Source organism: Balaenoptera borealis (assembly GCF_965194805.1).
Source record: "Balaenoptera borealis genome assembly, chromosome: 5".
In the NCBI taxonomy this organism is placed as follows: domain Eukaryota; kingdom Metazoa; phylum Chordata; class Mammalia; order Artiodactyla; family Balaenopteridae; genus Balaenoptera; species Balaenoptera borealis.
In genome coordinates this window covers 65,526,535-65,538,827 of record NC_138862.1, presented here as the reverse complement: position 1 = coordinate 65,538,827, position 12,293 = coordinate 65,526,535, and the positions used below count along the sequence as shown (strand labels likewise).

General features: G+C 41.6%; 1 protein-coding gene and 1 long non-coding RNA gene across 2 annotated transcripts in view; one reads left to right on the top strand and one right to left on the bottom strand.

Moving 5' to 3' along the window:
- ARHGAP31 (Rho GTPase activating protein 31) overlaps window positions 1-2,494 on the bottom strand; it is a 115,084-nt gene extending 112,590 nt beyond the window's left edge. Inside the window, exon 1 of the mRNA XM_082394613.1 lies at window positions 1,140-2,494. Within this exon, the coding sequence (XP_082250739.1) occupies window positions 1,140-1,245 (106 nt within the window). The 5' untranslated portion in view covers window positions 1,246-2,494. The remainder of the gene's footprint in view (window positions 1-1,139) is intronic.
- Window positions 62-11,907, top strand: LOC309630066. The gene is made up of 3 exons (XR_014245401.1): window positions 62-253; window positions 2,491-2,630; window positions 3,627-11,907. It is a non-coding gene; the product is annotated as an uncharacterized lncRNA (long non-coding RNA).
- Window positions 11,908-12,293: the final 386 nt, after the last annotated feature.

Sequence of the window (12,293 nt, the reverse complement as noted above, 5' to 3'; positions counted from 1 at the left end):
GACAGCAGGAGGAGGCGCGCTGGCAGAAAGCGTGGAGGGGGTTAGGTGGGACTGAAAAAAAGTGGCCTGCCTTGTTTTTATCGTCATTGTCATCATCTCTTTGACACTTTCTATTTCGGTGCCTGTCTGCTCCTACACAGACACTTAAACAGTAATGACAGAAACAAAGACAGGGATTCCAGCGGAGAAACCTGACGGGGAGCGGTTTTCAGCCGGCCACTCCCAACCTTCCATCCTCCTTTCCGGCGCCCAGGTACCCCCAACCCAGCCAAGTCCCCTCCCAAGCTGAGGGAGGGATGGAGGCTGCCGCTTTGTAACCACTGCTCAGGAAATCAGAGTTCTGGTTAGAGATTCAAGCGCGCGCGCGCGCACACACACACACACACACACACACACACACACACAAACGCACACACAGGCGTTATTGCAGTTTGCTAAATGGAAGTGATTTGGGGGGGAAGTCTCAGATTTAAGGTGACTCTGATATTCTGACCAGATGTGGAGAAAGCAGTTTCCCAGGTTATTTCATAATTTGTCTCAAGTTTTCAGGAGGGCATGTTTTTTCTTCTCCAGTTAATTTGAAATTCTTTGACTTCTGTGTACTCAGAACACAATAAGCACTCAAATTCTTGTTATTTAACCATTTTAGGATTAGATTAAACTTCCTGGGTAAATTCAAATCCATATAATGCCTGAAGGGTAGGGACAGTCATATAGCTCAGAAGGCTGGAAAAAGCTTTAGGTATAGTATTTTAGTCACTGAATCCCTTTACAGTCTCTCATCTCCCTATGTATCACCAAGACAGTTTATGAACTTTGACCCTTGACCTTCTCTCTTTGTCAGAGCTTACAATTGATAGCGTGCCTGCCAAATCTGGCTCACAGATGTGTTTGGTTTAGTACATGCGATGCTTTAAAATTTTTAAAAATTAATTGCCAACATTAAAGAGTTAACATTTTTCCGCATAGGAGATCTGGATTTCTGGCTTCTCTTGAAAAAATGGAAGATCTGGTCACAGCGAAAGGGCATTTCCTCATGGCAAGGACCGCTGATGCCAAGTTGTAGCAGCCCACATGGCGGCACCACCTTCTTTAGAGAGTGAGCCCTCCAGTTTTGAAGCCCCCAGTGCCCATCTTACCCACTGGAGTTTGCGGCCCAAGCTCTGTGTATGGTATCTCCTTCCTTCTATTTTCCATCGGTCTCTCGGTGACACCAGCATTGCCCCAGTCATCTTGGCAAGACATCTTCAAGTAACCACTGACTCATTTCTCTCCACCGCCACCTCCAGTCTAGTCCCGCCCAAACGGATGAGTCCTTCAAAATGCCTCTCCTCTGGGCTTCTTCCGTCCAGTCCCATTCAGTGAGGACCATTCACTCCTAAATTATTAGAATAACTCCTAGTGGGGTTTGCTGAGTCCGGTCTCTTCCCACTTCATCCTGTGCACTAAAGGCCTGTTGAGTCTTCCTGAAGTATTGCTGTTGTTGTTTGCCTGCTTTGCTCAGAACCTGTCAATGACTCCCTGTTTCCTACTCCCACGACAGCAATTTCTAAGCTACTTGGAGAATATTTGGTAGGGTATTTAGTATAATGACTTGTTCCTTTATTTACAGAGAAGCATCTCCACGTGAGACTATAATTATTACTATTAATATTTATTTAGGAGTTTACTGTACCAAAGACTTTCATATTTGTCCTACAGTGCATTTCATCATTTTGGCAGCAAAGGAGAGAGGCTAAAGGGTTGCTCTTTTCCTGGGTCCAGGCCCCTAAGCACAAATTATGGATAAGTTGTCAAGCCCTGTGAATTACCTTCTAAAGCTTTAAAAACATTCTTTTAACTTTTTATGTTGAAGTAATTTCAGCTTATAAAAATTTTTACAAGAAAATAGTCAAAGAATTCCCATATACCCTTCATCCAGCTTTCCCAAATATTAATGTCTTATATAACCAGGACACAATTATCAAAGTTAGGAAATTTATATCAATACAATAATATTAACTAATCAGCAGACCTTATTCAAGTATTAATTAATTTTTAATTATATAAATTTTTTATTAAATATGGTCTTTCTGACAATAAAGTTCACCAGTTAAATAAACAGTAATTTACAAGTAATTCTCAAAACACTTCACTTTATAACATTAGCTATGTACCAGATCCCCTTAAGCACCATCAAACCCAGCAGGTGTAGGTTGTCACGAAACAGGGCTGCCTAGATGAACCATAAAGCTAATGACTGACTCAGCCCAAAGATTCTTCTATGCCTTACTAGGGATTCCCCAAAGTGACACCGCAATCACAGAATTTTCATTCTGGAACAGCCTGAGACCTTTCAGCCCCTGCTGCATGATAAGCTGGTTTCAGGTTGTTTAGGGCTCAGAGTTGAGGTAATACTGAACAATGGACAAGGTGTCCATTACGTCTGGACCGACTGAACAAACTTTATTTGAAATGTGTACATGGTGGTTCTTTGTCTCTACCTGATAGCTCTCAACTATCTACACCTTATGGTGGGAAGAACTCACAATTTATCAAGCTGGATAATGAAGCTACACGGTGACAGCCTGACCCAGGGAGCTGGAAGGTCGCCCTCTCCCGGTTTGCTCCCTGCCCCCTCTCATTGCTGAGTAAGCCCTGTGATAATTGCCGAATTTAAATCTAGCCCTTGTTCTGGCCACTCTCCTTCTATTTTTCTTTCTCTTTCCATTTTTCTTTTTCTCTTTGCTTACTCTAAGATGTGTACCTTCCTCTGGGTCTGTGGAAGGAAGTCAGATTTGGGTTCCAAGGGGTTTTTTCGCAGGGCTGAGGATTTCCCAGGAAGCAGTTTACATGGAAATAGTGTAGGAATGTTAAACAGGAGGACTAATTAAGCTATCTGGTGATAATATAAATTATGCCTGTAGCAGAGTATCATGGTGCAAAAAGCACTTAGCTCACATGGAACTCCCACAGAAGAGTTCTGTCCTTGCCTATGATTTATCTTATCTGCAATTGGTTAAGACTGATGCTTATCAAAATGTGCCATCTGCTTCTTTCACTCACCAATGTTGGTAGCAATCTTCTCTGCTGTAAATAAACAGATGCAGAAGACCAAGAGTGAATATTGGGAGATTTTTTTTTTAATTGAAGCATAGTTGATTTATGATGTTGTGTTAATTTCTGCTGTACAGCAAAATGATTCAGTTTGTATATATATATACATTCTTTTTTTTTTCATTCTTTTTTATATTCTTCTCTATTATGGATAAGAATAGCCTTCTCATAGGATATTGAATATAGTTCCCTGTGCTATACAGTTGTTATACATGACCTTGTTATTTATCCATGCTTTATGTAACAGTTTGCATCTGCTAACTCCAACTCCCAATCCATCCCTCCCTCACCCCCCACTCAGTATTGGGAGATTTTAATGTCACCTGTGATTTAGTCTTTTCTTTTACCCAGTGGGCCCACAAAGCAGAGTTAGAAATCAGCAGTTTTAGAGTTCTCCCTCCTCTCCTCGTGCCCAGCCAATTAAATATTCATATAACTCCTTGTTCATGGACTGTGCTGAATTCTTTGTTCTGGGGTACATCCTTCTGCTACGTACATTTTCTCTCCCCCTTTCTTCTCCCCCTTTCCAGTTTAAAGATGCTCGTGTTGGGACTTCCCTGGTGGCGCAGTGGTTAAGAATCCGCCTGCCAATGCAGGGGACATGGCTTCGAGCCCTGATCTGGGAAGATCCCTCATGCCGCGGAGCAACTAAGTCTGTGTGCCACAACTACTGAGCCTACGTGCCACAACTACTGAAGCCCACGCACCTAGAGCCGGTGCTCTGCAACAAGAGAAGTCACCGCAATGAGAAGCCACGCACCACAACGAAGAGTAGCCCCCACTCGCCACAACTAGAGAAAGCCCGCGTGCAGCAACGAAGACCCAATGCAGCCAAAATTAAAAATAAAAATAAAAACAAACAAACAAAACAATAGTTCTCTGTTTAAAAAAAAATAAAGATGCTAATGTTGTCACTGATTGCTGGGTGTGATGGGCTGAATTGTGCCCCCCTCCATGTTCATATGTTGAAGCTCCAATCCCCAATCCCTCAGAATCTGACTGTATTTGGAGATAGGGCCTTTAAAGATGTGATTAAGTTAAAACGAGGCTATTAGATTTGGCCGTAATTCAATCTGACTGGTGTCCTTGTAAGAAGAGATTAGGACACAGAGAGACACCAGGGATGTGTACCACAGAGAAAAGGCCATGTGAAGACACAGTGAGAAGGTGGCCATCTGCAAGGCAAGGAGAGAGGCCTCAGGAGAAATCAAACCTGCTGACACCTTGATCTTGGACTTCCAGCCTCCAGAACTGTGATTCTGTTATTTAAGCCACCTTCTCTATGGTATTTTGTTATGGCAGCCCTAGCAGACTGATATATTGGATGAGGTTCTTCCATGATAGAGGTCTTGTGCCCCTTCTGAGCCCAGCCACCACTATTCTGAGGGTTTGAAGCCAGTAGAGGATGAGGATGGCCAGAGCAAAAGGGCTTCTAGAAAGTGATGTATCCCAAACTCATTATTGCATTACCCTGTGCTATGGGTTCCCAGTGTAGGTTATAATGCAAATTGTTGCTTCTAAGTGTCCAAATGAGATTGGATAAGCATCCTTAGTGGGGTTGAGGGAGGTCCACATTACCAATCTCTAATCAAACAAAACAAAGTGGAGGAGAGGTCAACTCGATGGGAGAGAAGGAACGAGAACCAGAATCAGTCTCCCCATCCTAGAAGCAGGAATAACCTTTAGTCTGCAGGCTGTACATCCTGAAACATGGCAGCTGACCTCCCATTGCTCCACCACCTCTGCAACCATGAAAGCCAGTTTTGCTTCTAAATGGGCTTCTAAGAACAAGCAGGTGTGGTGATAACGAAGAAGGAAGAAGGCTTTAAATGGTCCCACTCCCAGCTTAAAAGGTGAAAGACAGACATAGTTATTATTATAAATGATATTCTCACTCTGTCTCTCTCTTTGTTTCTGAAGCATTGTGTATTTTAGTTCCCTTTCAGTTCCTAGAGTTGCAAAACTGTATTGCTCAGGGCAAAAAATAAATAAATAAATGAAAATCATTGGGAAACACAGCTTTACAGCCTCAGTTCCTTAGCTGAGAATGTGATTCAGTTGCTTCCCCATCAACTAGGCATTTTGGAGTAGAAAGGGCAGAAGGTGAGGGAATAATGAGAAAGAAAAAGACTTGGTTTCAAAAAAGAAAGTCTTACTAACTTTTTATAATAAAATTGCATTGATCAGTGCCCCTACCCGCTAATTCAGAACCTCAGACTTTTATTTAAAAGACGAGATGTAGGAGGGGGTAGAGTCCAAGATGACTCCAAGTTTATCGGATTGGGGGCTGGTAAGGGTAAACACTATTTTTTGGAGAAAGATAAAACATACCTGTCAAGGGCCATGTCAGAGCTTTCAGGAGGAAAAGTCCTGTGATAGTGTAAAATGCAGGACTGGGTAGAAGTTGAGAGGTTAGGACTAGAGATTAGATGAGACACCTGCACAGTATTTGAAATTATTTGAGAAATAAGTTTTCCCCTTCCAATATTTTAGTTACATTCTAATTTCTTTGCATTGAATGTTGCTCAAAAACAAGAGGTTTGGAGATCTTTTGCGTCCTGCAGAGTGTTTTAAAAACCGTAGCCACGTTTGACCCATAATGCACAGTGTAGCACTAAATGAATCTTCAGTGTTTCAGAAACGATGAACAAACCAGGCAGCACAAGACCCTCTTGTCCCACTCCACGTGGGCGCTGGACTCAGCCAAACAGCAGTGGGAAACTTCCTTCCTAGAGTCACATGCAGAGCAGAGACTTCACAAGGCCAGGGGGAGAGCCAAGTGCCCTGGGTAGAGTCACTATTATACCGACATGGGAATCTGGGCAGGGTCTTTTTTTTTTTTTTTTTTTTTTTAGTTCTTTTTAAAATTTTATTTTATATTGGAGAATAGAGAGTTGATTTACAATGTTGTGTTAGTTTCAGGTGTATAGCAAAGTGATTCATTTATACATATATCTGTTCTTTTTCAACTTCTTTTCCCATTTAGGTTACTACAGGGTATTGAGTAGAGTTCCCTGTGCTACACAGTAGGTCCTTGTTGATTATCTATTTTATATATAGTAGTGGCCTTTGTTTCTAAGTCTGAATTTGGATCCCTTTGGGTGGAGGTGTCTGTTCGGTGGCCCAGAGGGAAAGATGTCTGGGTTGGGGGGTGTGGGGCGTTGCTGGAACCGGCAGCCCCTGGAGGCCTGGCTGGGTCTGTCCTGAGGACCTAGCAATAGGTTATGGGGTCCCTCTCAGCAGCTGGGCTTGGGATCACTTCTCTCACTCCCTGCTCTGTATCTTGGGAGTTCCTAATCTGAACAGAGACTCTGGGAAGAAAAAACTAGATTCCTCATAGAATTCAGGAGTCCTTGGGATAGGGGATAACTTAGCTATCTGGCTGATTTCATTTATCTTAGTGTCTTGTTTGTTTTGTTTTGTTCTGTTGCCTCTTATTTTGCCTCTGCTTCCCACTTTACTCTGTTCTGCACCCCTTTGGGAACGTTGCCTACTTTCTGGCCCGCAGATAAAAGGAGCAGAGATGGTGGTTCCAGCTCCATCTGTCTCCCCCAGGGTCTCTGAATACCGAAACGAGTGATTTTCTTAGGCGGGTGGGGATCTGTCTCCACCCCGCTCATTGTGTTCCAGAGTTTCCTGTGCATTGCCTGTAACCCTTTACCAATCTGCCAGGAGCCTTTTAACACAAAAGGGAGGAGATGGGGGAAGGGAGTACTGAGGAAAAACATCCCTATAAATAGCCCTCTTGAACAAAATTGTTTTCCCAGTACACAGTTGTTTTTAGGCCTCCATGCCCTGTGATCTACCTCTGCACTCTCCTCCTCATACATTCCAGCCTTCCTCAACATGCCCGGTGTTCCTACTCCGTCCTCTCTGGATGAGGATGCCCTAGAGGCGCAGGGTAGAAGCTTCAGATGCCCCATAGGCCCCTCACCAGCTCCGGGTGCATGGCCTGTGGTCTGGGGCTGAGCTGGGTTGCACAAATTTCTTAACCTCTTTGAGCCTTAGTTCCTCCACCCGATAAATCAAGGTCATAATAACTACCTTGTAGGGTTGTTGTGAGGATTAAATAAGATAAGGAAATAGCCTAGCACTTGGCCTGTATTTAGGCCAGTGCTCAATACACAAAGGAGAGTGATTTTTTTTTAAATTGAAATATAGTTGATTTACAATGTTGTGTTAGTTTCAGGTGTACAGCAAAGTGATTCAGATACTTTTCCCATATAGGTTATTACAAAATAACGAGTATAGCTCCCTGTGTCATATAGTAGGTCCTTGTTGGTTATCTATTTTATATATAGTAGTCTGTGTAGGTTAATCCCAACGTCCTAATTTATCCCTCCCCTGCTTGCCTCTTTGTTAACCATAAGTTTGTTTTTTTATGCTTGTGAATCTCCTTTCTGTTTTGTAAATAAGTTCATTTTACCTTTTTTTTTTTTTAGATTCCACATAGAAGCGATATCATATGATATTTGTCTTTCTCTGTCTGGCTTACTTCACTTAGTATGGTAATCTCTAGGTCCATCTATGTTGCTACAGATGGCATTATTTCATTCTTTTTTATGACTGAGTAATATTCCATTGTAGAGAGTGATTTTTACTATCTTCTCACTGAGCAATATTTCTGTTTCCTCCATCATGGTCCAGTTCCTTGGGATTATTTTTCCCATTTCCCCATCCTGGTCCCATTTCCCATATAAAACACATTTATAAGACTTTATTTTATTTTCATTTATTTATTTATATCTTACCCAGTTCCAACACGGTTTGAGATGATTTACTTTACATTTAAGTGTTTAGAACCAGGAAACATTTTCAGAAAAGGTAAGATTGCCTCTTGTTAAACAGTTTTCTAACAAACACTGAAGATATATTGCCTTTTATGGGCAATTTGGGAAGCAGTTCTGATTGTGGCTCCGACTTTTCTTACATCTCTGGTGTCCCCAGACCTGTTTTTACTCCTATCTTGAAAGCACAATATGCAGAAATTAGTTTGAGGACAGGAATTATGAGAGCTTACAGATATAAGTTACCTCAGTATAGAATTGTATCCCCCAAATTGTAAACATTTGGAAGTTGGACAATATATTCGTATTGTTTTTCATTATACCTTTTGGATATGTTTTCAAGGTCATGGGGGTTGGCAGTGGTGGGAAAATGGTACCAGTTTGTAAAAAGGATTATACTTGAAAAATCTTACATCTATTTCAGGGAACATTCTGCTTTTTTCAATCCTCAGTACACAAGTATTTAATTCTGCATGCGGATCCTGAAAGAACCTAGTCAGATGTACACAAATATCATTTACTGGTGTGCTTTAAGACTGTGTGTCTGTATATCTATCTATCATCTGCTTATCACACATTAATTTAATTTCATGGGAAGTCCTCACAGATTTCGTGGGAACTGATTATTTAAAGCAGCTGCAGGTTTCTGCTCTAATTCTATCTATTTAGAAGAACTTCTTCAGTTGGATATCTACCTTGTGGTGTGTTAAAACCTTTCAGATTAACATGCACGTGCCTGGATTTACTCTTAAAATATCCTCCCTAAACCCCTACATTTCCCAGACAGTCCTGATTTCAAATATTCTGCCCCATTGTCAAACAACATGCCAAAGGATGTGTACTGATTTTTGCTTTAGAAAATACGGCCAAGGTTATAAGATGAATTGTGTCCCCCACCAAATTCACATGTTGAAGTTTTAACTCCAGTACCTCAGAATGTGAACTTCCTTTGGAAAGAGGGTGGTTGTGATGTAATGAATTAAGATGTGATCAAACTGGAGTAGAATGGGTTCCTCACCCAATACAAAAGGTGTTCTTAGAAAAGGGGGAAATTTGAACACATTCATGCACACAGGACAAATGCCATGTGAAGATAAAGGCAGAGATTGGAGTGATGATTCTACATGCCAAGGAATGCCAAGGAATGCCAAGTATTGGCAGGAAACCACCAGAAGCTAGGGGAGAGGCATGGAACAGGTTCTTCTTCACAGCCCATAGAAGAAACCAACCCTGCCAACACCTTTATCTTGACTTCTAGCCTCCAGGACTGTGAGATAATAAATTTCTGTTGTGGAAGCCACCCAATTTGTGGTACTTTGTTACAGCAGCCCTAGTAAACTAATGTAGCCAGCATAGTAAACAAGCAGAGCTAGCCCCCAGTCCTGCGTTGGAAATTGTTACTCTAATGATCAGATTGGTAAGAGTCTAAGTAAACTCAGAAGTCTCTTGGTGGAAATATCTGTATCTTTAGCTTGCACTAATGTTAAGCACTTTTATACAGAGAATGCTCACTTCAGCAAGGAGCTCCAATGGAGGTCAAGGAGAAGAGTTACAGAAGTATACAGGGTTTCACCTGATTGTAGAGGATGGGTGGGATATGGGAGACTGGCGGAGGTGGGGGGCAGGCTCCTTCCCACATACCTTAATGTTTTGAAGCATGTTTGGGGTACCAGAGAAAGGAAGCTCTGTGGGGCCTCTGTGATGGCGCTGTGGCCTCTTGAGTGGGCCACTCTGGCTCCTGCTCCTTGCTCTTCCATCCCTTCTCACACCTCTGCAAGGGATCCAGGAAGGAATTACCTTCCTGAAGGCTGGAATTTTCAAGAGTCTGCAAAGTCTATTTACACTCAGCATTTACTCATTTATTCAGCCAGTCAAATTTCCTGAGCGTTCTCTACATGCCAGATACTGGGTTTGGTGCTGAGGACACAAAGCAGAAAAGACTCCATCCATGCCCTCGGGAGCCCTCACCCTAGTGGCAAGAGAGCCAAGCACACTGGCAACTGCAATATCAGGAGATAGATGTCACAATGGGAGCCCTGAAGTCGGAGTGACTGATTGCCTGGCTGAGTCGAGGGGATATCCTAGAGGAGGTGACTCTGGTGGAGGCTTGAAGAGTGACAATTTCTCCTGCAGATAAGAGGGGAGAGGATTTTCAGAAAAACAAGGACAGCATTTCTAGGGACACAGACGTGTGTGAGACCAGGACTTGTGCAGGGAGTGGAAAGCATCAGCATGGTTGGGTGTGGGAGAGATTGGTGGCGTGGCTGGCTTGTGCCAGTCCGGAGTTGATCCTGCAGTGGGAAGTTCTTTAAAGAACTTGGAGCAAGGCGGTGTCAGCCAAGCCTGGCAGAGATATGGGGGTCAGGACAGGGACAGAGGGAGGCGGCAAACTAGGGGGAAGGGCACCAGCATCCCTCCTTGCCTACTCTCTCACCTTACTGAGAGGTGGAGATGCATCCTGGTTGATGCCTAGTTTCTGAAGTTGAACTACTTGGGGTCAAATCCTGGCCTTGTCACTTGCTTTAGTCCCGCAACTAGTTCATTCTGAAGCCGAAATATGAAATCAGATGGTCTATTAAGGGAATTTATCTGCACTAATACTATATTTTGCACGAAAAATAAGTCACAATAGATTCTAGAAACTGTGGAGCTGTAAGTTTAGCCTCTCTCCCTGGGAATTATTTGTAAGAACATTATCACAAAGTTAATTTGCATATGCCTTAAACTGTATATCATACCTTAGCCTTAGAGGAATTTGGCTTGAATTATTAAAATGCCCACAAAGGGCATCCCAGTTACCGTTAACGTCTGAGATGTGGGTTTGCCCTCTAGTGGGCATTTGTGAGTGTGTATGCATTATAGATACACATACAGCACACATACACACAGAGTTTCCATCAATGGTTCATAATCTTCCTCCCCTACCCTCGACACTTAAAGGTCAAATGGTATTTTGGACACATCAGTATTTGTAAAAGTGTCTTCGTTTATATGAGTCAGAGTTACGAGAATGTTTTATTATGTGTGTGCTTGCACACACAGTGGGGAATAATAGTCTCACATGGAGGTTCATTTCAAATTACATGTACTTATATAGGTATATACATATATACACATGTATAACCAAATCACTTTGCTGTATACCTGAAACTAACACAATATTGTAAACCAAGTATACTTCAATTAAAAAAAAAAAAAACCAACAAAAAAACCTTCAAAAAAAAAAAAGCAACAACCCACATGTTCTCCTCCACATCTGCTTTTCTTGCTTCTGTTTGAGAATTACTGATCCAGAAGAGAAAGTAGAAATATATATCACCACCATGAAGGTATAGTGCCTGTCCCATAGTAGATACTCAGTAAACATTAGCTTTCTTCCTCTTCTTTTCCCTATACTTTCCCATAAAAGCTATTCCAAATTATAATTCAACAGTAAAATGTGCATTTGGTGTGAAGCATTACTCTGTGTGAAGCATGCTGTTGGCTCCTCAAATACAAAGATGAATAAAACTCCACTTCTATCTTTAAGATGCTTACAGTAGAGAAACTTATAGCTTGTAACTAAATTCCAGCAGGATATGTCTCAAATATTTGTTTGGGGTAGATTTTGGGGAAATTAGAATTTGGTTTTCTTTTAGAAATAGCATCATAATAATGCCAGTTTCTCCCGACTAAGAAGAAAGACCCTTGTGGTAAAAGATGAAATGAACATCAGGGGAAGGTTGATTTCTATTTGAACGAGTAGAGACTTAGAATAGGCCCAGAAAGAAAGGGGAGTAAAGAAGACTAGAGTCAGTGTGGGAGGTGTTTTCTTGAAGTTTGAAGAGGAGAGAGATTTGGGAGCAGTTACCATATGATGTGAGACATTGAGAGAGGGGCAGGGAAAGAAGATTTGAAAAGGTTTTATAATGTATTGTGAGTGGAGACCCCTTTGATGTTTTCATGACACTGCAGTAAAGATTTAACTTGCTTTTCTGTTATTTTTGGATGTGGGTTAGAGTTTTTCTGTTTTTGTTTTTGTTTTTTGTTTTTTTTTTAAATCAGACCGTGTGGAGACAGGCTGTGAAGTGTCTTAGGTTTATCTGGAAAACATAAGTGATCAGACCATAAAACTTTAAAAATAGGTACATTATAATTTCCTCATGTGCCTTAAACCTAAAATTAAACAAAACTAAAATGATAAAATTGTATAAGAACTGTCTATGATAAAAGTAATATAGGCACTTGGTTAAAAAATTCAAAAGGTATGGAATGGTATTCAATGGAAAAAGAAAAAAGTTTCTTGCTTCATTCCTTAAACCTCTCCCCCACCCCCATGTCTCACCACCGAAAGGTAACCACCTTTAAGAATTTGTTTTTAATTCTTTTGATGGTTAGCGCTATAATTATAAACTCTATGCTTATATCACT